The sequence below is a fragment of the Lucilia sericata genome, unplaced genomic scaffold (genome assembly GCF_015586225.1).
Source record: "Lucilia sericata isolate MDLA Ls3-8-SP2 unplaced genomic scaffold, ASM1558622v1 Contig000786F_arrow, whole genome shotgun sequence".
Lineage (NCBI taxonomy): Eukaryota > Metazoa > Arthropoda > Insecta > Diptera > Calliphoridae > Lucilia > Lucilia sericata.
In genome coordinates this window covers 180,001-206,270 of record NW_023994779.1, presented here as the reverse complement: position 1 = coordinate 206,270, position 26,270 = coordinate 180,001, and the positions used below count along the sequence as shown (strand labels likewise).

The window sequence follows — 26,270 nt, the reverse complement described above, 5'->3', positions numbered from 1 at the left end:
CTATAGCCTACTCTATAGTACAGACTATAGTCTACTCTATAGTCCAGACTATAGTCTAATCTATAGTCCTGACAATAGTCTACTTTATAGTCCAGACTATAGCCTACTCTATAGTCTAGACTATAGTCTACTCTATAGTCTACTCTATAGTCTAGACTTAAGTCTACTCTATAGTCTAGACTTAAGTCTACTCTATAGTCCAGACTATAGTTTACTCTATAGTCCAGACTATAGTGTACTCTATAGCCAAGACTATAGACTACTCTATAGTCCAGACTATAGTATACTTTATAGTCCAGACTATAGTCTACTCTATAGTCCAGACTATAGTCCGAACTATAGTCCAGACTATAGTCTACTCTATAGTCTACTCTATAGTCCAGGCTATAGTCTACTCTATAGTCCAGACTATAGTCTACTCTATAGTCTACTCTATAGTCCAGGCTATAGTCTACTCTATAGTCCAGCCTGTAGTATAGTTTATAGTTCAGACTTTAGTATACTCTATAGTCCAGACTATAGTACACTCAATAGTCCAGACTATAGTATACTATATAGTCCAGACTATAGTCTACTCTATAGTCTAGACTATTGTCTACTCAATAGTCTAGACTAAAGTCTAGTGTATAGACCACTCTATAGTCCAGACTATAGACCACTCTATAGTCCAGACTATAGACCACTCTATAGTTCAGACTATAGACCACTCTATAAACCAAAATAAATACTGCTCTATAGTTCAGACTATAGACTACTCTATAGTCCAGCCTATAGTCTACTCTATAGCCCAGACTTTGGTCTACTTTATAGTCCAGACTATAGCCTACTCTATAGTCCAGACTATAGTCTAGTCTATAGTCCAGACTATAGACTACTCTATAGTCCAGACTATAGTCTACTCTATATTCCAGACTATAGATTACTCTAAAGTCCAAAATATAGACTACTCTATAGGAAATGTAGAAAATATGCGAAACCCCTAAAACATCCAACAAATAATACAAAAAAGCAACAACAACCAGAACAAAAACTAAAATGTTACATAAAATTTTCAATTATAAGTTTTGCAAACAAATCTTGAAATCATACCGAAAAGTATAATAAAAAAAGACACAAAAGCTAAAAACGAGAAAAAACAACAGAACGAACCTCGACAGAAACTTTTGCACAAAATGCACTCTTAACTTTTGTGCCACCACAAAATTTTTAAGACAAGTTTGATAAGAAAGTTTTTTTGGCATTTTTTTTTTCTACGTTTTTGTTTTAAGTTTTGAATTATACTCGTAGAATGTTTTCCACACAAACACAATAAAATACCAAAATCAACAGCAACAGTATAGATTTGTTCTCGTTTTGCAGTCTCACAAAAGAGTGCAGGTCATCATAGACTTTAAAATTAACAAAACATTGACATTATCTTTGAAATCGGTTATGTGATAAAGATTTAACTATTTTAGATACCTGCATTTCTATTCTAACAATTGTTCCTTTGTCTGTTGGAATATGTTTTAAAAAAAATTACACTTAAAACTCTTGATACAACTATTGCCGCCAGTTGTCAGTGTGACATGGTTGGAGTCGAGTTGAGTGCGCACAGCCCAAAAACTACTTGTATGTTCTACTAGGTACAACAGAAACTTTACAATTGATTCTGACAACAACTACGAACTTGTATGTAGGTGAACAATCATTCATTGCATTCCATAAGCGAGCTGGTTAGTTGGTTGGTGGTAGTGTTGTTGGCTATGGAGAAGAAGTCGATTTGTACGAGAAATTAAAAGGAAACATGTGTAAACTTTGATTCGAATGGAAATAAGAATTTCCAAAAACAAAATCGCACACAATTGTTAAAAAGAAGAAATCAAGTGTTAAATTATTTTTGAATTAAAGGAATTTAAAAGGTATTTATAGTTGCTGAGAATGCATAAATTTATTTGGAAAATTTAAAATGTTATGAAGAGGTTGGAAAGCTCTATAATACAGACTATAGTATATTCTATAGTCCGGGCTATAGTATATTCTATAGTCCAACCTATAGTCTATTCTATAGTCCAGAGTATAGTCTATTCTATAGTCCAGACTATAGTCTATTCTATAGTCCAGACTATAGTCTATTCTGTAATCCAGACTATAGTCTATTTTTTAGTCCAGACCATAGTCTATTCTATAGTCCAGACTATAGTTCATTCTATAATCCAGACCATATCTTAATCTATAGTTCAGACTATAGTCTCTACAGTCCAGACTATAATCTACGCTCTAGTCCAAACTATAGTCTACTCTATAGTTCAGACTATAGTCTACTCTATAGACCTGACTATAGTCTACTCTATAGTCTAGTCTAAAGTCTACCCCATTGTCCAGACTATAATCTACTCTATAGTACCGACTTTAGTCTACTCTATAGTCCAGACTATAGTCTACTCTATAGTCCAGACTACAGTGTACTCTATAGTCCAGAATATAGTCTATTCTATAGACCAGGCTACAGTCTACTCTATAGACCAGACTATAGTCTACTATATAGTCTAGTCTAAACTCTACTCTATAGTCCAGATTATAGTGTATTTTATATAGTATCATAGTCTACTCTATAGTCCAGACTATAGTCTACTAAATAGTCCAGACTATAGTCTACTTTATAATCCAGACTGTAGTCTACTCTATAGTCCAGACTATAGTCCACTCTATAATTCATACAATAGTCTACTCTATAGTCCAGACTATAGTCTACTCTATAGTCCAGACTATAGTCTACTCTATAGTCCAGACTATAGTCTACTCTATAGTCCAGACTACAGTTTACTCTATAGTTCAGACTATAGTCTACTCTATAGATCAGACTATAGTCTACTCTATAGTCTAGTCTAAAGTCTACCCTATTGTCCAGACTATAGTCTACTCTATAGTACCGACTTTAGTCTACTCTATTGTCCAGACTATAGTCTACTCTATAGTCCAGACTATAGTGTACTCTATAGTCCAGATTATAGTCTATTCTATAGACCAGGCTAAAGTCTACTCTATAGACCAGACTATAGTCTACTTATAGTCTAGTCTAAACTCTACTCTATAGTCCAGATTATAGTGTACTTTATAGTTCAGACTATAGTCTACTCTATAGTCCAGGCTATAGTTTAGACTTTAGTCTACTATATTGTACTCTACAGTCTACTCTATAGTCCAAAACACAGTCTACTCTATAGTCCAGACTACAGTCTACTCTATAGTTCAGACTACAGTCTACTCTATAGTCCATACTACGGTCTACTCTATAGTCCAGACTACAGTCTACTCTATAGTCCAGACTACAGTCAACTCTATTGTCCAGACTATGGTTTAGACTTTAGTCTACTATATTGTACTCTACAGTCTACACTATAGTCCAGACTACAGTCTACTCTATAGTCCATACTACAGTCTACTCTATGGACCAGACTACAGTCTACTCTATGGACTAGACTACAGTCTACTCCATGGACCAGACTACAGTCTACTCTATGGACCAGACTACAGTCTACTCTATGGACCAGACTACAGTCTACTCTATGGACCAGACTACAGTCTACTCTATGGACCAGACTACAGTCTACTCTATGGACCAGACTACAGTCTACTCTATGGACCAGACTACAGTCTACTCTATGGACCAAACTACAGTCTACTCTATGGACCAGACTACAGTCTACTCTATGGACCAGACTATAGTCTACTCTATAGACCAGACTATAGTCTACTCTATAGTCTAGTCTAAAGTCTACTCTATTGTCCAGTTTATAGTGTACTTTATAGTCTAGACTACAGTCTACTCTATAGTCCAGACTATGGTTTAGACTTTAGTCTACTATATTGTACTCTACAGTCTACACTATAGTCCAGACTACAGTCTACTCTATAGTCCATACTACAGTCTACTCTATGGACCAGACTACAGTCTACTCTATGGACCAGACTACAGTCTACTCTATGGACCAGACTACAGTCTACTCTATGGACCAGACTACAGTCTACTCTATGGACCAGACTACAGTCTACTCTATGGACCAGACTACAGTCTACTCTATGGACCAGACTACAGTCTACTCTATGGACCAGACTACAGTCTACTCTATGGACCAGACTACAGTCTACTCTATGGACCAGACTACAGTCTACTCTATGGACCAGACTACAGTCTACTCTATGGACCAGACTACAGTCTACTCTATGGACCAGACTACAGTCTACTCTATAGACCAGACTATAGTCTACTCTATTGACCAGACTATAGTCTACTCTATAGTCTAGTCTAAAGTCTACTCTATTGTCCAGTTTATAGTGTACTTTATAGTCTAGACTAGAGTCTACTCTATAGTCCAGACTATAGTCTACTCTATAGTCCACACTATAGTCTAGTCCATAATCCAGACTATAGTCTACTCTATTGTCCAGACTATAGTTCATTTTAAAGTCCAGTTTAAAGTCTTCTCTATATTTCACACTATAGTCTACTCCATAATCCAGACTATAGCGTACTCCATAGTCTATTCTATAGTTCGGTCTAAAGTCTACTGTATAGTCCACTCTAAAGTCTACTCTCTAATCCATACTATAGTCTACTCTATAATCCTGCCTATAGTTTAGTGTGGTCCAGACTACAATGTACTCTAAAATCCAGACTATAGTCTACTCTATAATCAAGACTAAAGTTTACCCTATAGTTTAGACTATATTCTATTCTCTATTCCGGACTACAGTCAAGTCAAGCTAGTCGAATCTATAGTTCAGACTATTATCTACTATGTAGTCCTGTACTGTAATGAGTAGTCTATGGTCTACCCTAACTAAAATCTCATAAAATATGTTTATTCTTTATAAATGATTAAAAATAATATTTATTTATATTCATAAAGTTTTGCATAAAAAATAAAAATGTGCGGTTTATGATATGAAAACAATATTGAGTTGATATAAAAATGAACACTATATAAAAATGACTTTAATAATAACCACTACGCTTGACATATTTACGAACAAAAAAATATGCAATTATATTAAAAACTAAAGCAACAAATACTAAACCCAAACAATCGGTCCAATAAGTGTCATCGCCAATGCGAAATGAGCCACGTACCAGTACCTCATAGCCATTTTTTATGCAGGGATGAGCCTCATTTTGGGGGCAGTCTTTGAAAAGAATTAAAATTAGATATTCATACACACATACATACATACATATATTCGTATTTGAAATCACTAACTTACCTATTTTATCCACATTTATCCAAAAATTATACATTAACGCCTCATTAGAGTAAAAGAATAGCGAAAAATACTTTAAAAATGGTATTGAGTCCACATTATAGTAGGCACCACCAAATATTAAAAATAACAAATCAAATGGTGCTGCACATTCTGAAGCCATCTTTTCCGTTTCAAATATAGTGGATAAAAATAAACCATATCCAGTGGCCGCCACAGCCGATAAAGCCAAAACTAAACCCATTGATAAAAACAGCATAAAACCACGATCCAAATAAATGGAACTATAGACCACACCAAAAAATATATAACTTTTGAAAAAGGCCATGGGTATAAAGGATAGTACCACGGCCACATAATAAGCCGATAAACTATAGGTGCCCTCTCCCACCTCACGACGCATAATCGGTAAAGCTGAAGGAAATACATAGGTAACACCATAGGAAAATGTAAAAATCATTTCTGTGCTCAACATAAAGATGGACCCGCCAATATCTTGTATAGAAGTTTGTGTGAGTCCTTGTACCCCGGAATACATAATAGCTAGTGTTAGGGAAGTTATCTGAAAATGTGAAAGAATAGGTTTTTATATAATAATGTTTATTTTAAGTTTTTTTAAAGAATGATTACCATAAAGAAACCCATGGATAAAACACCCTGTTTCAGATTGCGACTATCATCGGTTACAAATCTCTTGAGCAGTAAATACACTTGAAAAGGCCACCAAATTTTTTTACTAAAAAGAAATTCATATTATTGTTATAGAAGTAAGAAAGAATTTATTCTAACCGATAGCCCATACTATAGTCTACTCTATAGCACAGATAATAGTATACTCTATAGTATACTCCACAATCCAGACAATAGTTTACTATATATTACAGACTATAGTCCAGATCATAATCTACTCCATAGTCCAGACCATAGTCTACTCTATGAACCAAACTATAGTGTACTCTTTAGGCCAGAATATTATTTACACGATAGTTCAGACTATTGTATACTCTATAGCCTACTCAGTAGTCCAGACTATAGTCCAGACTATAGTCTACTCTAAAGTCCAGACTGTAGTCTACTCTACAGTCCAGACTATAGTCTACTCTATAGTACAGACTATAGTCTACTCTATAGTCCAGACTATAGTCTACTCTATAGTCCAGACTATAGTCTACTCTATAGTCCAGACTATAGTCTACTCTATAGTCCGGACTACTAGATTACTCTATAGTCCAGACTATAGTCTACTCTATAGTCCAGACTATAGTCTACTCTATAGTCCAGACTATAGTCTACTCTATAGTCCAGACTATAGTCTACTCTATAGTCCAGACTATAGTCTACTCTATAGTCCAGACTATAGTCTACTCTATAGTCCAGACTATAGGCTACTCTATAGTCCAGACTATAGTCTTCTCTATAGTCCAGACTATAGTCTACTCTATAGTCCAGACTATAGTCTACTCTATAGTCCAGACTATAGTCTACTCTATAGTCCAGACTATAGTCTACTCTACAGTCCAGACTATAGTCTACTCTACAGTCCAGACTATAGTCTACTCTACAGTCCAGACTATAGTCTACTCTATAGTCCAGACTATAGTCTACTCTATAGTCCAGACTATAGTCTACTCTACAGTCCAGACTATAGTCTACTCTAGTGTCCAGACTATAGTCTACTCTACAGTCCAGACTATAGTCTACTCTACAGTCCAGACTATAGTCTACTCTACAGTCCAGACTATAGTCTACTCTACAGTCCAGACTATAGTCTACTCTACAGTGCAGACTATAGTCTACTCTAGTGTCCAGACTATAGTCTACTCTAGTGTCCAGACTATAGTCTACTCTAGTGTCCAGACTATAGTCTACTCTGGTGTCCAGACTATAGTCTACTCTATAGTCCAGACTATAGACTACTATATAGTCCAGACTATAGTCTACTCTATAGTCCAGACTATAGTCTACTCTATAGTCCAGACTATATTCTACTCTATAGTCCAGACTATAGTCTACTCTATAGTCCAGACTATAGTCTACTCTATAGTCCAGACTATATTCTAATCTATAGTCCAGACTATAGTCTACTCTATAGTCCAGACTATAGTCTACTCTATAGTCCAGACTATAGTCTACTCTATAGTCCAGACTATAGTCTACTCTATAGTCCAGACTATAGTCTACTCTATAGTCCAGACTATAGTCTACTCTATAGTCCAGACTATAGTCTACTCTATAGTCCAGACTATAGTCTACTCTATAGTCCAGACTATAGTCTACTCTATAGTCCAGACTATAGTCTACTCTATAGTCCAGACTATAGTCTACTCTATAGTCCAGACTATAGTCTACTCTATAGTCCAGACTATAGTCTACTCTATAGTCCAGACTATAGTCTACTCTATAGTCCAGACTATAGTCTACTCTATAGTCCAGGCTATAGTCTACTCTATAGTCCAGACTATAGTCTACTCTATAGTCCAGACTATAGTCTACTCTATAGTCCAGACTATAGTCTACTCTATATTCCAGACTATAGTCTACTCTATAGTCCAGACTATAGTCTACTCTATAGTCCAGACTATAGTCTACTCTATAGTCCAGACTATAGTCTACTCTATAGTCCAGACTATAGTCTACTCTATAGTCCAGACTATATTCTACTCTATAGTCCAGACTATAGTCTACTCTATAGTCCAGACTATAGTCTACTCTATAGTCCAGACTATAGTCTACTCTATAGTCCAGACTATAGTCTACTCTATAGTCCAGACTATAGTCTACTCTATAGTCCAGACTATAGTCTACTCTATAGTCCAGACTATAGTCTACTCTATAGTCCAGACTTTAGTCTACTCTATAGTCCAGACTATAGTCTACTCTATAGTCTAGACTATAGTCTACTCTATAGTCCAGACTATAGGCTTCTCTATAGTCCAGACTATAGGCTTCTCTATAGTCCAGACTATAGTCTACTCTATAGTCCAGACTATAGTCTACTCTATAGTCCAGACTATAGTCTACTCTATAGTCCAGACTATAGTCTACTCTATAGTCAAGACTATAGTCTACTCTATAGTCAAGACTATAGTCTTCTCTATAGTCCAGACTATAGTCTACTCTATAGTCAAGACTATAGTCTACTCTATAGTCCAGACTATAGTCTACTCTACAGTCCAGACTATAGTCTACTCTACAGTCCAGACTATAGTCTACTCTACAGTCCTGACTATAGTCTACTCTACAGTCCAGACTATAGTCTACTCTAGTGTCCAGACTATAGTCTACTCTAGTGTCCAGACTATAGTCTACTCTAGTGTCCAGACTATAGTCTACTCTATAGTCCAGACTATAGTCTACTCTATAGTCCAGACTATAGTCTACTCTATAGTCCAGACTATAGTCTACTCTATAGTCCAGACTATAGTCTACTCTATAGTCCAGACTATAGTCTACTCTATAGTCCAGACTATAGTCTACTCTATAGTCTATTCTATAGTCCGAACTACTAGATTACTCTATAGTCCACACTGCTGGATTACAAACTTTTTTATAGATTTTAGATTCAAAATCTTTCAAAACTTACAAATTTTTCATATTCGTCAAATACTCTCCACTATAAGGTTTCGGCAGCAGCCAACTATTGCTATAAAGACCCGATGTTTGTAGGCTATATTTGGCTTTAATTAATTGACCATCATTACGATTCGTATGACTGTCTGAGATAGTTTTTAAATAAAAATCAGCTGGATTACAATTTTTAGGAATAACATAGTTTAATCTGAAATAAAATTTAAATAAAAATCACTTCAAAGGTTCTAAAATTCGACAAGCAAACCTGGTAAAAAACTCCAAAGCCTCTTCGGTGCGACCCTGATAAATAATACGTCCAGCATCCATTAAAATAATATGCGTAAATAGCTCAAATATATCTGAAGTCGGTTGATGTATAGAACAGATAATAGCTTTCTTATAACGACCATTAGGACTATTATTTAAAGCCTTAAGACTAGGTAAATCAGAATCAAAAGCCTCCATTTCTATGGAACTATGAGGACTGCTATGAGAACTACTGCTATCACTGGGCGAGCTATAAGAATCTTCACCATATAAAGCCGTTAGCGAAGGAGCCATAACACGATGTCGGGTGCAAAGATGTCTAAGGGTTTTGACTACAGTATAGGCATTATAACTGTCTAGGCCAGTGGTGGGTTCATCACAAAATATAAATGGGGGATCGGTAATTAGCTGTTAAAGAGATTAAAAACATAATTTATAATAAAAATATTCATTTAAGAAACTGTTATATTAACCTCTTCGGCTAAGCTGAGCCTTTTACGTTCACCACCCGACAACTGTTGTATACGTGTATGGGCCACATTTCTTAGACCCACCGCCAAAAGCAGATCATTAACCCTTTGATGTTTTTGAGATTTTGTTGTTTTGCGATGCATTTTAAAATGGGACTTAAAGTGGAAAAAAGAAATTAATAAATTTATCATAATATTTCCTGGTAAATTCTACACTGTACTAATTTTACAAAAAGAATTTACATGTGTTAGAGATATATATCCATACTCATTTTACAAAATTCTTTCAGTGCACTTACCATAAAATATAAATGTTCGTAGGCAGTGAATGTTTGTACATTGATTTCAAATTGTGGCAAAAAACTCGAGATGCGTATCATGTCTGCTCGCTCCGTCGCAACACCATTTACAACGATCTCACCGCTTAAATTACCGCGTAAACGTTGTGATATTGCTGCTAGCAGTGTGGTTTTACCGGCGCCACTACATCCCAATATTGCCACCAGATCTCCAGTTTTCATATGACCGCTCACTGCAAATACACATACATATGTATAGCAACAATATAAAAATCGCGCGGACCAGACGTTTAGTCAACCAATCCGCCAAACAATCAGTCAGTCATTGGAGTCAGTGAAAGATGTAAGGCAAGATTAAACAATTATGTTTAATTTAACCACAAAGGTCAATTGAAAACATTATTTAAATGCTGTTAATATAATAATATTAAATCCAATAATATTATTAATAATAAATACTTAAATAACATTGATATGAAAATAATTTTAATGTGGGATTATTAAAACAAAAACTACGGAAATTATGTAAATTGTAGTTGTATAATTGTAACATATTTGACAAGTTACATGTGTCGTTTGTAATAAATACTTTACAAAATTTATACTTTTCTACATCGAGTAATAATTTTTGGAAAAAAATATGCCAATTACTCTTACATTGGATCCATACCTATGTTAAGAATTCGGAAAAAAGATAACTACAATTTAAAATAAAATCTGGGCTGTTTGAACACTTATCAGACACAATGTCCTCTGAACTTAATCGGTTATATCAACTATTGGATCAAATTTAGGAATACAAGATTTTCCTCTTAAAAGGTTTTGTGTTATATGGAATCTTATTAATTTGCAATTATTACTTAACAGATAAAACGTGGTACGGTATTACCCATTTAAATACCAAGAAGTGTGGACTATATAGTGTAGTCTATAGTCTGGACTATAGTGTAGACTACAATCTAGTCAATAGTCCGAACTATAGTCTAGCCTATCGTCTTGACTATAGACTAGTCTATAGTCTGGACTATAGCCTAGTCTATAGTCTCGACTATATTCTAGTCTATAGTCTGGACTAAAGTCTAGTCTATAGTCCGGACTTTAGTGTAGGCCAGAGTCTAGTCTATAGTCCGGACTTTCGTCTAGGCTATATATATATGATCCAGTCTATTGTCTGGACTATGGTCTAGTCTATAATCTGGACTATAGTTAAGTCTACAGTCTGGATAAAGTCTGGTCTATAGTCTGGCCTATAATATGGTCTGTAGTCTGGACTATAGTCTGGTTTGTAGTCTGGACTATAGTCTGGTCTATAGTCTGGACTATAGTCCGGTCTATAGTCAGGACTATACTCCGGTCTATAGTCTGGACTATAGTCTGGTCTATAGTCTGGATTATAGTCTGGTCTATAGTCTGGATTATTGTTTGGTCCATGGTCTGGATTATAGTCTGGTCTATAGTCTGGTCTATAGTCTGGACTATAGTCTGGTCTAAAGTCTGGTCTATAGTCTGGACTATAGTCTGGCCTATAGTCTGGACCATAGTCTGGTCTATAGTCTGGACTGCAGTCTGGACTGCAGTCTGGTTTATAGTCTGGACCATAGTCTGGTCTATAGTCTGGACTATAGTCTGGTCTATAGTCTGGACTATTGTCTGGTCTATAGTCTGGATTATTGTCTGGTCTATAGTCTGGATTATAGTCTCGTCTATAAGGTGGATTATAGTCTGGTCTATAGTCTGGTCTATAGTCTGGACTATAGTCCGGTCTATAGTCAGGACTATACTCCGGTCTATAGTCAGGACTATACTCCGGTCTATAGTCTAGTTAAAGTCTGGTCTATAGTCTGGATTATAGTCTGGTCTATAGTCTGGATTATTGTTTGGTCCATAGTCTGGATTATAGTCTGGTCTATAGTCTGGTCTATAGTCTGGACTATAGTCTGGACTATAGTCAGGTCTATAGTCTGGCCTATAGTCTGGACCATAGTCTGGTCTATAGTCTGGACTACAGTCTGGTTTATAGTCTGGACCATAGTCTGGTCTATAGTCTGGACTATAGTCCGGTCTATAGTCTGGACTATTGTCTGGTCTATAGTCTGGATTATAATCTCGTCTATAAGGTGGATTATAGTCTGGTCTATAGTTTGGATTATAGTCTGGACTATAGTCTGGACTATAGCCTGGTCTACAGTCTGCACTATAGTCTGGTCTATAGTCCGGATTATAGTCTGGTCTATAGTCTGGATTATAGTCTGGTCTATAGTGTGGATTATAGTCTGCACTATAGTCTGGTCTATAGTGTGGACTATAGTCTGTTCTGTAGTCTGGACTATAGTCTGGCTACAGTCTGGACTATAGTCTGGACTATAGTCTGGTCTATAGTCTGGATTATACTCTGGTCTATGGTTTGGACTATAGTCTGGACTATAGTCTGGACTATAGTTTGGACTATAGTCTGGACTATAGTCTGGTCTATAGTCTGGTCTATAGTCTGGACTATAGTCTGGTCTAAAGTCTGGTCTATAGTCTGGACTATTGTCTTGACTATAATTAAGTCTATTGTTTGGGCTAAAGTCTGGACTATAGTATAGTCTATAATATAGTTTAGTCTATAGTCTAGTCAAAAGCTGGGCATTAGTGTATAGTATAGTCTATTGTCTGGACTATCGTCTAGTCTATAGTCTGTGCTATAGTCTAGTAGTCTTGACTATAGTCCAGGCTATGGTCTATGATCCAATCTGTAGTCTGGACTATGGTCTATTCTATAATGTAGACTACAGTCTAGTCTATAGTCTACACTACAGCCTACTCTATAGTCTGGACTATAGTCTAGTATATATTCTGGAATACAGTCTAGTCTATAGTCTGGACTATAGCCTGGTCTTTAGTCTGGTCTATATTCTGAACTATAGGGTACACTGCCTGTCTAGCCTACTGTCAGGACTATAGTGTAGAATATAGCCTTGACTATAGTATATAGTGTAGTCTGGACTTTAGCCTAGTCTATAACCTTTGTAGTCTGAACTATAGTCAGGACTAGGGTCTCGACAATATACTTGTCTATAGTCTGGACTATAGACTATATGCCAAATTATAGATTACTTCTAACTTCTAGAGAAGTCAATGATGTAGAGGGTTAAGTTGCTCGACATGTATCCACATCAACGCAATTAATTTATACGACCCCTATTTGAGATACCTAGTTAAGATACCGTCTTTAATCTGCAATACTTTTTTCACATTTGTATTTGTTAATTTAAATCAGTGCAATTTTAATTCGGAATGTTTCACAGATGAATATGTCATGGAACCGATTGATAACATGATCTTCCGATATATCTAATATGAAAGTCCCACCCACTCCATAGTTTGTACTAAAAACATCATTTTAAATCGTTAATATATTTTCCTGGAAACGGAAAAGTTTAATTCAAAGATCGTGGAATGATGTTATACATATAGTGCTGGATTTCTTACCGATCCAGATATCACTAAATCATCATTATGGGCTGTGTAATAAAACTCAGAGTTTGTTCTATCAAAACTGAGAATTCAAAAAAGTTGTACTATTGATATAATTATATACTCTCTGAGTTATTCTCTATTAGATATCTAGAAATTACCGGTAATGTTTTAGAATTTGTTTAACTTTCATATCATTTTAGAAAAAATAATTCTATATGGATTACGATTCCTTTGTTTTTGAAATTTGTTTTTATTTTTTAACTGGGTAATCTTTGCACTTTGTCATATTTTCACAACAAAGGCAAATATATATCGTCTGTATCATAAAATTGCAAAAGATCCCATACCATGTTTATGAAGCAAAAAACAAAATAAATTCTATAATCGTCATATATTTAATGCGGTACAGTGCCACAGGTGGTACTTTTGACTGAAAATTTTAGTGTCAACAAAGAAATCATATTAGTGCATCCAACAGACTAAATGTAGTAAATAAATATTGCCCAATAAATTATACCAACAAAATACTTTGGTCTAATTTAGATTAGCAATAATGAAGTTACTGTGTTGCTAATGATATTTAAAATATATGGATTTTGTAAAGGTCTCTTAAGTATTTTAAAATTTCCATATCTTACCATCATTTAATAATTGTAATTCCGTTTGCTTTTGACACGATTGCCAAAAACTATAATTTGTCTGCTCTTTCGCTGGTACATAATAATTAAGATGTTTCCATTCCAAACATAAACCGGGAGCAAAAGTTTTCTCCATAATAGGTTTTGAAATATATGTTTTATATTTTTTCAAATTTTAAGATTTTCAAAAACTTCAATCGAAAATAATATTTAACACGTGCGTTAACCGATCTACACCATTCATGAGAACTTTACATCACAAACTACAAGATATTTATCTTGTATATATAATTTGTATAATCTTATCACTTGTTATCTTTTTTTTCAAGATGGACTAACTTCTAACTTTGTATAGGTATACAATATATACAATTATGATCTTATCAATCTCGTTTAAATCTTTTGACTACAATGTTAACTTAAGCAAATATACAATTATTTATCATATTTGTTTCACTTTTTTTGTTGTTGAATTTTTACTTAATTTATTTAAATTTTGAAGTTTTTTTTGTACTTTTTGAAAAATGCAATTTATGTGAATCTAGTTCACACTATGTGTAATTAGTTGTTGTCTATCTAACACTAGACTTTCTGTTTTTGTCGTTTGTTTTGAGGTAAGAAGATAGAGAACCTTTTCGTTACGATGATATTAACTAACTAAACAAGTTAACAATTTGAATTAACCACAAAGGTTTGAATAAAATATGCAACTGTTAAACTAATGTATGTTTAAGTTGGGGGAAAAACTGGGTTGTCCAATAGTAGAACTAGGTGGGGGATTAATTACTGCCTCTAAAAGTTTTTTTTCCAACTTTTCTTAAACCAATTATAAATACTAGACCATAGACTGATCATTTATAGTCAAGAGAAAAGACTAAACTATAGTCAAGAATATAGACTGATCTATAGTCAAGACTATACACTGATCTATGGTCAAGGCTATAGACTGATCTATAGTCAAAACTATAGACTAATCTATAGTCAAGACTATATACTGATCTATAGTCAAGACTATATACTGATCTATAGCCAAGACTATAGGCTAATCTATAGTCAACACTATAGACTGATCTATAGTCAAGACTATAGACAGATCCATAGTCAAGACTATAGACATATCCATAGTCAAGACTATATACTAATCTATAGTCAAGACTGATCTATAGTTATAGTCAAGACTACAAACTGATCTATAGTCAAGACAATAGACCGATCTATAGTCAAGACTATATACTGATCTATAGTCAACACTGTCGACTAATCTATAGTTAAGACTTTAAAGTAATCTACAGTCAAGACTATAACCTAATCTATTGTCAAGACTATAGACTGATCTATAATCAAGACTATAGATTAGTCTATAATCTATAGTCAAGACTATAGGCTGATCTATGGTGAGTAATATATAGTCAATAGTTTAGAGCTCTCTATATAGACTGATCTATAGTCAAGACTATAAACTTATCTATAGTCAAGACTATAGACTCATCTATAGTCAAGACTATAGACTGATCTATAGTGAAGACTATAAACTTAGTCTATAATCTATAATCAAGACTATAGGCTGGTCAGTAATATATAGTCAATACTTTAGAGCTATCTATATAGACTGATCTATAGTCAAGGCTATAGACTAATCTATAGGCAAGACTATAGACTGATCTATAGTCAAGACTATAGATAGACAATAGTCAATACTATAGACTGATCCATAGTCAAGACTATAAACTGATCTATAGTGAAGACGACAGACTGATCTATAGTCAAGACTATATACTAATCTATAGTCAAGACTGATCTATAGTTGTAGTCAAGACTACAGACTGATCTATAGACAAGACTACAGACTGATCTATAGTCAAGACTATAGACTGATCTATAGTCAAGACTATAGACTGATCTATAGTCAAGACTACATACTGACCTGTAGTGAAAACTGTCGACTTATCTATAGTCAAGACTATAAACTAATCTATAGTCAAGACTATAGACTGATCTATAATCAAGACTATAGATTAGTCTATAATCTATAGTCAAGACTATAGGCTGATCTATGGTGAGTAATATATAGTCAATAGTTTAGAGCTATCTATATAGACTGATCTATAGTCAAGACTATAGACTTATCTATAGTCAAGACTATAGACTCATCTACAGTCAAGACTATAGACTCATCTACAGTCAAGACTATAGACTGATCTATAGTGAAGACAATAAACTTAGTCTATAATCTATAATCAAGACTATAGGCTGGTCAGTAATATATAGTCAATACTTTAGAGCTATCTATATAGACTGATCTATAGTCAAGACTATAAACTGACCTATAGTCAAGGCTATAGACTAATCTATAGGCAAGACTATAGACTGATCTATAGTCAAGACTATAGATAGACAATAGTCAATACTATAGACTGATCCATAGTCAAGACTATAAACTGATCTATAGTGAAGACTATAGACTGATCTATAGTCAAGACTATATACTAATCTATAGTCAAGACTGATCTATAGTTGTAGTCAAGACTACAGACTGATCTATAGACAAGACTACAGACTGATCTATAGTCAAGACTATAGACTGATCTATAGTCAAGACTATAGACTGATCTATAGTCAAGACTATAGACTGATCTATAGTCAAGACTACATACTGACCTATAGTGAAAACTGTCGACTTATCTATAGTCAAGACTATAAACTAATCTATAGTCAAGACTATAGACTGATCTATAATCAAGACTATAGATTAGTCTATAATCTATAGTCAAGACTATAGGCTGATCTATGGTCAGTAATATATAGTCAATACTTTAGAGCTATCTATATAGACAGATCTATAATCCATACTATAGTCAATAATACAGAATGATCTACAGTTAAGACTATAAACTGGTCTATGGTCAAGTCAATAGACTAATCTAAAGTCCAGACTATTGAGTGATATACTAAGTATCAATATTTTTATAAACTAATACAAATGTTAAAAATTATATTGCTTTCACCAACATATTTTATTCACGTCAATTCATTCCTTTTCAATTAACAAATTCAAATAAAGAACTATCATGGTTGTCCTCTAGCAAATCCAGATCACCAGCATTATTCTCCAAATCGATTACATCTTCTGATGACTTGAAACGCATTTTCAAAAATTTTTCACGTCTCTCTTTTATTTTCTTTAAAAATGATACTTCTTGAGTCGTTCTCATCTCTTTTACCAAGACGACACCTTTCTTAATCCTTCGGTGATTCATATAATTTTGCCACAATCTATGACAAACCCCAAAAATCAAACGCAACAAATCGTAAAAATCTTCAAAAACTCGTTTAACCAATGCATAAATAAAATGGATGAGCGATAAAATACTAAAGCCGAGAAATAAAGCCAAAGTACCGCCAAATGATACTATATGAAAGACAATAAAAGATATTCATTAAATTCCCGGATTTAAAGACACATTAAGCAAATATTCAAATTGCAACTTACCCAATAAGTCTTCAAAACTAAACACTACATCACGACGAAAACGCACTTTAGGCGGTATTAAGTCCCAACGAAAGCTTGAAGTAACAACATCCGATTTACCAGAATCATCTAAATTACTTACGCCCCAAGAACTTTTCTTAACCGTCTGCAAGGTATACTCCATTTCAATACAAGTATTCGGACATTTGCAAATATGCAATGCCCAAACGGGCCATTTAAAATCGAGAAGACATTCGAAACCAGCAGGATTACAAGACTTTTGATCTGTAGTAATAAAGTTACATTTCAGAAATTATTGAAATTTTTATTTTAACTTTATTTATTGGACCCTCGACTCACCAACAAATGTATAAAAGAAGGGCACACAATCACACATTTCCATGGCCATCATAGCTCGACATTTTGCCAAACATAAAGTTTTGCTGTAAATCTAAAATTGTAAAATTTTTAATATATATTTTTTTGTTCTTAAAATTAATGGTCCCAAACCCTTAATTCGGAAGTTTCTTCATCATTGAAAACACACTTTCTCTGTTCAAAGCTGAGATCTCGCAAATTGGGGGTTTCTCTAAAAAGTATAAAAGTAAATAATTATTAAGCTATGACTAGACTATAGACTAGACTATAGACAAGACTATAGACTAGACTATAGACTAGACTATAGACTGGATTATAGACTAGACTTGACTATAGACTAGACTAAAGACTAGACTATAGACTAGACTAAAGACTAGACTAAAGACTAGACTATAGACTAGACTATAGACTTGACTATAGACTAGACTATAGACTAGACTATAGACTAGACTATAGACTAGACTAAAGACTAGACTATAGACTAGACTATAGACTAGACCATAGACTAGACTATAGACTAGACTATAGACTAGACTATAGACTAGACTATAGACTAGACTGTAGACTAGACTATGGACTAGACTATAGACTAGACTATAGACTAGACTATAGACTAGACTATTGACTAGACTATAGACTAGACTATAGACTAGACTATAGACTAGACTATAGACTAGACTATAGACTAGACTATAGACTAGACTATAGACTAGATTATAGACTAGACTATAGACTAGACTATAGACTAGACTATAGACTAGACTATAGACTAGACTATAGACTAGACTATAGACTAGACTATAGACTAGACTATACACTAGACTATAGACTAGACTATAGACCAGACTATAGACTAGACTATAGATTAGACTATAGACTAGACTATAGAATAGACTATAGACTAGACTATAGACTAGACTATAGACTAGACTATAGACTAGACTATAGACTAGACTATAGACTAGACTATAGACTAGACTATAGACAAGACTATTGACTAGACTATAGACTAGACTATAGACTAGACTAGATATCCTTATTTACTTACATCGTTTCTACGACTTTATAAGAAGCAATAATTTCATCCGATTTCTGTAAAGCTATAAAACTGGAATCCGTTGAAGATATCTCGAAAGGTGAATGAACATCTATCTAAAAAATCAATGATATTTATAACAAATTTTTTATTTAAAATTTAAGTTCTATATAAATAAACTCACCACTCCTGTACTTTCCAGCAGATCAATTTTAATAAAACACTGCTGTTTACCAAACTTACATTTTAAAGGTTTCTTTAAATCATCAAAACCTTGAAAACTAAATTTAAAACTAAAACATAAATGAAAATCTATTAAATATCTTCAAAGGAAAATAGTGGACTTCAGACTTACCTTGCTCCCAATACCTCACCTATAGCTGAATTGATAATATAACACGAACCTCTTTCCGTCATGGCGGTTGTTACGGATATTTCAAAATTTCCCTCAAATGTATTTATAATCTGTTCAAAAGGTTTATCAATAGCTGTGATAATATCATACAAATCCACATCATCAAATCGTTCGTCTTCAGAAAATTTAGCCAAATCAGCATAATTGGTAGCACTAGCATTGACTACAGCATATAAAAAGTCCATAAAATAAAAATATTCCTCATCGACAATGGAAACATTCCAATTTTCCAATATATATTCATTGGCCTTATATGAATCGATATGATCGTAATAGCACAGAGTTATAGCCGGCATATAACCCACCCAATCACGATAATTACGATCGACTGATATAACTGTAGGCGATTTTAAATGCCGTATAATTTGAGATTTCGTTATGAAAAGAGCCCCATAAATGGCCACAACGAATGTTAGGAACCAGAAAATTCTGAAGAAATCGTAAAACGGATTTAAAATTGCTTAATTTTCCTTAAAATAATCTTACCTTTCGATGATATGTAAATTCCGATTAAACATCAATTTTAAGGCCAAAATGCCAGTCTCATCGCCCACATTCCTAAGAAAACCTGTAGCCCTTTGGTACAAAAAACGCAAGGACGATTTTACAGAAAACGCAAAAGAGTTACAAGATATTTTCACCAAGTGAAAAATTAATTTAAAAACTTTTACTAATGTTTCAAAAATCACTTTTAATGATTTGCGTAAGTTAAACATTTCGTTAGAAAGTCCAGTTTTGAACTAATATTTGAAACAGATTTTTCTTTTCACCTGAACAAATTTTACTCAATCCTTTTATTAGATTTCTATTGGCGATAAATTGAAATAAAAGAATATACATTTAGATTTATGTATGTCTAAAAGTTATCAGTTCTATTACTAATTGATTTTATTGTTTTGGTAATTTGTATTAAATTTGTTTATACTTTCTTAACAATACATTATATATTTCCTGATTTTGTACTTTACACGCTAGAACTGAATGGTGGTGGAATGGTTTACTGCAGTTAGTTTGTTTAAATTCTATTAGTAGCCGTTGCTTCTTCAATCGAAACGGCTCCCAGGTCAATCTGTATAAGAAATATTACATAGTTTGCTAAGGCGCTGATAATCTAAAAAAAAAATAAATTAAAAGGGAAATTTGGTAAATATTGGTAATTCGGATCTTTCAGCATTTAAAAACAGGAACTAAATTTATTGGCACGAATAAAGACTGATAAATAGTCAAGACTATAGACTAATCTATAGTAAAGACTATAGACTAATCTACAGTCAATATTATGGACTAATCTGTAGTCAAGACTATGGACTAATCTATAATCAAGGCTATATACTTATCTGTAGTCAAGACTATAGACCAATCCATAGTCCAGAATATAGACCAACCTTTAGTCCAGAATATAGATTAATCTATAATCCAGTCTATAGGCTAATCTATAGTCAAGACAATAGTCCAATCTATAGTCAAGACCATGTACTAGTCTACATTCAAAACTCTACGCTAATCTATAGTCAAGACTATAGACTAATCTATAGTCAAGACTATAGACTAATCTATAGTCAAGACTATAGACTAATCTATAGTCAAGACTATAGACTAATCTATAGTCAAGACTATAGACTAATCTATAGTCAAGACTATAGACTAATCTATAGTCAAGACTATAGACTAATTTATAGTCAAGACTATAGACTAATCTATAGTCAATACTATAGACTAATCTATAGTCAAGACCATAGACTAATCTATAGTCAGGACTATAGACTAATCTATAGTGAAGACTATAGACTAATCTATAGTCAAGACTATAGACTAATCTATAGTCAAGACTATAGACTAATTTATAGTCAAGACTATAGACTAATCTATAGTCAAGACTATAGACTAATCTATAGTCAAGAATATAGACTAATTTATAGTCAAGTCTATAGACTAATCTATAGTCAACACTATAGACTAATATATAGTCAAGACTATGGACTAATCTATAGTCAAGACAATAAACTAATTTATAGTCAAGACTCAGACGAATCTAGTCAAGACTATAGACTAATCTATAGTCAAGACAATAGACTATTCTATAGTCCAGGCTATAGACTAATCTTTAGACAAGGCTATAGAGTAATCTATAGTGAAGGCTATAGACTAATCTATAGTGAAGACTATAGACCAATCTATAGTTCAGACTATAGACCAATCTATAGTCCAGACTGCAGACCAATCTATAGTCCAGACTATAGACCAATCTATAGTCCATACTATAGGCCATTTTATAGTTCTTGACTATAAATTCTATAGAATTTATAGTCAATACTATAGACTAATCTATAGACCAATCTATAGTCTAGACTATAGACCATTCTATAGCCCTGACTATAGACTAATCTATAGTGCAGACTATAGGCCAATCTATAGTCTAGATTATAGAACAATTTATAATCTAGATTACAGACCAATCTATAGTATAGACTATAGACCTATAATCTGGTTTATAGACCAGACTATATACCAATCTTTAGTCCAGACTATTGACCAATCTATAGTCCAGACTATAGACCAATCTATAGTCTAGACTATACACCAATCTATAGTCCAGACTATACACCAATCTATAGTCCAGAATATACACCAATCTATATACCAGACTATAGACCAATCTATAGTCCAAACTGTAAACTAATCCAAAGTCCAGTCTATAGACTAATCTATTCTATAGTTTAGATATACTATAGATTTATATATAGTCCAGACTATAGACCAATCTATAGTCCAGACTATAGACCAATCTATATCAGGACTATATCCAGTCATGATTATATCTGTAGTCATGAATATAGATTTATCTATAGTCCAGACTATTAAAGAATCAAGACTGTATCCAGTCAAGACTATATCTGTAGTCATGAATATAGATTTTTCTATAGTCATGAATTTATCTATAGCTATACATATAAAGACCATAGAGTAATAAGTAGTCAGGACTGATCAATATTAAGGACTATATAATAATTTATTGTAAATCTACATCTTTTATATAGGTAATAAATTTAGTATAAGTATAGTCATACTTACCGAAAGTAGAAATGTCAAATCCAATTCAAATATGTCACAAACCGATACTGTATGTTTGCGAACCATTAACTGTAATAGATAAGCGCTTACATTCCGTTCCATATCTAAAGTTTCAATGGGCAAACTATTAAGAATATAGATGGTACGGCATTTCTAAAAAGATTGAATTTAGAAAATTATTCAGAAATTGACTTATTAAAAATCTTTACCCCTTTCTGCTTACCTCATTAATAACGCAATTATTCGACCATAAAATGAAAATAATATTAAACGTATACAGTAAAAGACGGACAAATTTCAATAAAAATACCACTATCATACGCACATCTGGACTATCGAAATATTTATAGACCGAAAAATATTGTATGGCCAAAATCATAAATGAATTAACAAACATCAGTATTAAAACAAAACGAAATATATTAATTATTTCACGCATTAATTGATCCAAATTAGCACTTATCTCGGTAAGTGTTATGAAAATATCGTAGTATTTTAAAGATTTTTTAAAATTGAAAGTATAAAATTCTCGTTGATACCACAAAGAACTCGAAAGATGTGAAATATTTAAATTAGAAGAATTAAATGGAGTTAAACACTTTTTAAAATCATCCAATATACTATTCGAATAGGAATTCATTAGCGATATAACACGCAAAGTCAACCAATATAGACTCAGGTTGGCATTTATCAAAATATTGGGCAAATGAAAGGCACAAAATACTTCCATAACTATATGATTAAGCCCACGATTCTGTACAATAGTAATTAAAAAGCAAAATAAATAAAAGAAAAATATGAGAAATGTTAAGAATAAAATTTCCTTTTTAAGTTGACGATATATCGGTGTTTGTGGGCGTAACTCGAAACCGCGACACATTTTCAATTGTTCATATAAACTGACAAAGTTTTTAAAAATTTCAAGGAATTTCGATTTATTAACAAAACTTATACAATAGATGGCCACAGGTATAATTGAATTAAAAATCAATTCACTGAGATAAAACCCTCGTTCTATTTTTGTCCAAGTGTAGGGTATACTTTGAGTCTGTCGCAAACACATTGTCCATATTAATAATAACAGAAATGAACACCAAATTTGCTGTAAACGAATCAACATTTTCGATGTTCTCATTATGGGCACTACACCCAATAATTGGAGTATTGAACGTAGTATTTTTAAAATTTTAAATAATGAATTTCTATCTCTGACATTCGATTCCAATTCATTTTGTTGATTGTATTTTCTTTGGTATATTTTCAGGGCCATACTTTGAAAGGACTTCAGCTAAAATCACTTGACATTTATCAACTGGTTTGTCAGCATAATGGAATTTGGATACTTAGTATATTTGGAGGGGGGGTGGGTTGATAATTTATTTCTGTCAATTGTTATTATACATGTTTAATTAAATTTATTTTATTAATTATTAATAGAGTATTTATTAGTTATTCGAAACAATTAGTCATTATTTGTTTGGATAAACAATTTTTTTTTGGAAATTTCATCCTTTAACAAGTATGATACTGTAGTTCACGTTTTAACGTCCTTATAAGAGAGTAATAAGTGCCTACAGTTGTTGTTTTTGGGCATACAATAAAGACCCGATTAAAGGACACGCCTTCGTCTTTTCTATCTATCTATTCTATCTATCTATCTAGCTATCTATCTATCTATCTATCTATCTATCTATCTATCTATCTATCTATCTATCTATCTATCTATCTATCTATCTATCTATCTATCTATCTATCTATCTATCTATCTATCTATCTATCTATCTATCTATCTATCTATCTATCTATCTATCTATCTATCCTATCTATCTATCTATCTATCTAGCCTTCTATCTATCTATCTATCTATCTATCTATCTATCTATCTTCTATCTACTAATCATCTTATCCTATCTATCTATCTATCTATCTAGCTATCTATTTATCTTCTATCTATCTATCTATCTATCTATCTATTCTATCTATCTATCTATCTATCTATTATCTATCTATACTATCTATCCTATCTATCTATCTATCTATCTCTATCTATCTATCCTATCTATCTATCTATCTATACTATCTATCTACTATCTATCTATCTATCTATCTATCTATCTATCGTCTATCTATCTATCTATCTATCTATCTATCTACTTCTATCTATCTATCTAGCTATCTATCTAGTCTTATCTATCTATCTATCTATCTATCTATCTAGCTATATTCTATCTATCTATCGATCTATCTATCTATCTATCTATCTATTCTATCTATCTATCTATCTATCTATCTATCTATCTATCTATCTATCTATCTAGCTATCTATCTAATCTATCTATCTATCTATCTATCTTACTAATCTATCTATCTATCTATATATCTATCGATCTATCTATCTTATCTATCTATCTATCTATCTATCTATCTATTCTATCTATCTATCTATCTATCTTCTATCTATCTATCTATCTATCTATCTATCTATCTTCTATCTATCTATCTATCTATCTATCTATCTATCTATCTATCTATCTATCTATCTATCTATCTATCTATCTATCTATCTATCTATCTATCTATCTATCTATCTATCTATCTATCTATCTATCTATCTCTATCTATCTATCTAAGCTATCTATCTATCTATCTATCTATCTATCTATCTATCTATCTATCTATCTATCTATCTATCTATCTAGCTATCTATCTATCTATCTACTATCTATCTATCTATCTATCTATCTAGCTATCTATCTATCTATCTATTCGATCTATCTATCTATCTATCTATCTATCTATCTATCTATCTATCTATCTATCTATCTATCTATCTATCTATCTACTATCGATCTATCTATCTATCTATCTATCTATCTTATCTATATATCTATCTATCTATCTATCTATCTATCTATCTATCTATCTATCTATCTATCTATCTATCTATCTATCTATCTATCTATCTATCTATCTATCTATCTATCTATCTATCTATCTATCTATCTATCTATCTATCTATCTAGCTATCTATCTATCTATCTATCTATCTATCTATCTATCTATCTATCTATCTATCTATCTATCTATATAGCTATCTATCTATCTATCTATCTATCTATCTATCTATCTATCTATCTATCTATCTATCTATCTATCTATCTATCTATCTATCTATCTATCTATCTATCTATCTATCTATCTATCTATCTATCTATCTATCTATCTATCTATCTATCTATCTATCTATCTATCTATCTATCTATCTAGCTATCTTATCTATCTATCTATCTTCTACTATCTATCTATCTATCTATCTTCTATCTATCTATCTATCTATCTATCTATCTATCTATCTATATATCTATCTATCTATCTATCTATCTATCTATCTATCTATCTATCTATCTATCTATCTATCTATCTATCTATCTATCTATCTATCTATCTATCTATCTATCTATCTATCTATCTATCTATCTATCTATCTATCTATCTATCTATCTATCTATCTATCTATCTATCTATCTATCTATCTATCTATCTATCTATCTATCTATCTATCTATCTATCTATCTATCTATCTATCTATCTATCTATCTATCTATCATCTATCTATCTATCTATCTATCTATCTATCTATCTAGCTATCTATCTATCTATCTATCTATCTATCTATCTATCTATCTATCTATCTATCTATCTATCTATCTATCTATCTATCTACTGCTATCTATCTATCTATCTATCTATCTATCTATCTATCTATCTATCTATCTATCTATCTATCTATTACTATCTATCTATCTATCTATCTATCTATCTATCTATCTATCTATCTCTATCTATCTATCTTCTATCTATCTATCTATCTTCTATCTATCTATCTATCTATCTATCTATCTATCTATCTATCTATCTATCTATCTATCTATCTATCTATCTATCTATCTATC

At 32.6% G+C, this 26,270-nt stretch overlaps 3 protein-coding genes across 4 annotated transcripts in view; 1 reads left to right on the top strand and 2 right to left on the bottom strand.

Annotated features, from left to right (window-relative positions):
• Positions 1–1,675: 1,675 nt before the first annotated feature.
• The window catches only part of LOC119608090 (putative gustatory receptor 59f), a 29,055-nt gene continuing 4,460 nt past the window's right edge, over positions 1,676–26,270 (top strand). The window contains exons 1-2 of one of the 2 annotated variants that reach the window (XM_037962354.1): positions 1,677–1,901; positions 23,582–23,680. The gene's annotated coding sequence lies outside the window, so the exon portion shown is untranslated. Of the gene's footprint in view, positions 1,902–23,581; positions 23,681–26,270 lie in introns of both variants that reach the window. The other variant, XM_037962353.1, reaches the window with a different exon arrangement.
• On the bottom strand, positions 4,891–14,206 carry LOC119608089 (protein brown). The gene is made up of 8 exons (XM_037962352.1): positions 13,948–14,206; positions 9,848–10,080; positions 9,552–9,704; positions 9,077–9,486; positions 8,825–9,019; positions 5,872–5,977; positions 5,245–5,803; positions 4,891–5,166 (listed from the first exon to the last, which is right to left on the bottom strand). Exons 1-8 carry the CDS (start codon positions 14,081–14,083, stop codon positions 4,979–4,981), a joined length of 1,980 nt encoding a protein of 659 aa, XP_037818280.1. The 5' UTR covers positions 14,084–14,206; the 3' UTR covers positions 4,891–4,978.
• LOC119608091 (acid-sensing ion channel 5) lies at positions 16,986–19,961 on the bottom strand. The gene is made up of 9 exons (XM_037962355.1): positions 19,732–19,961; positions 19,186–19,674; positions 19,015–19,111; positions 18,843–18,946; positions 17,927–18,005; positions 17,777–17,867; positions 17,438–17,701; positions 17,232–17,356; positions 16,986–17,081 (listed from the first exon to the last, which is right to left on the bottom strand). The coding sequence occupies exons 1-9, from the start codon at positions 19,959–19,961 to the stop codon at positions 16,986–16,988; spliced, it is 1,575 nt and encodes a 524-aa protein (XP_037818283.1).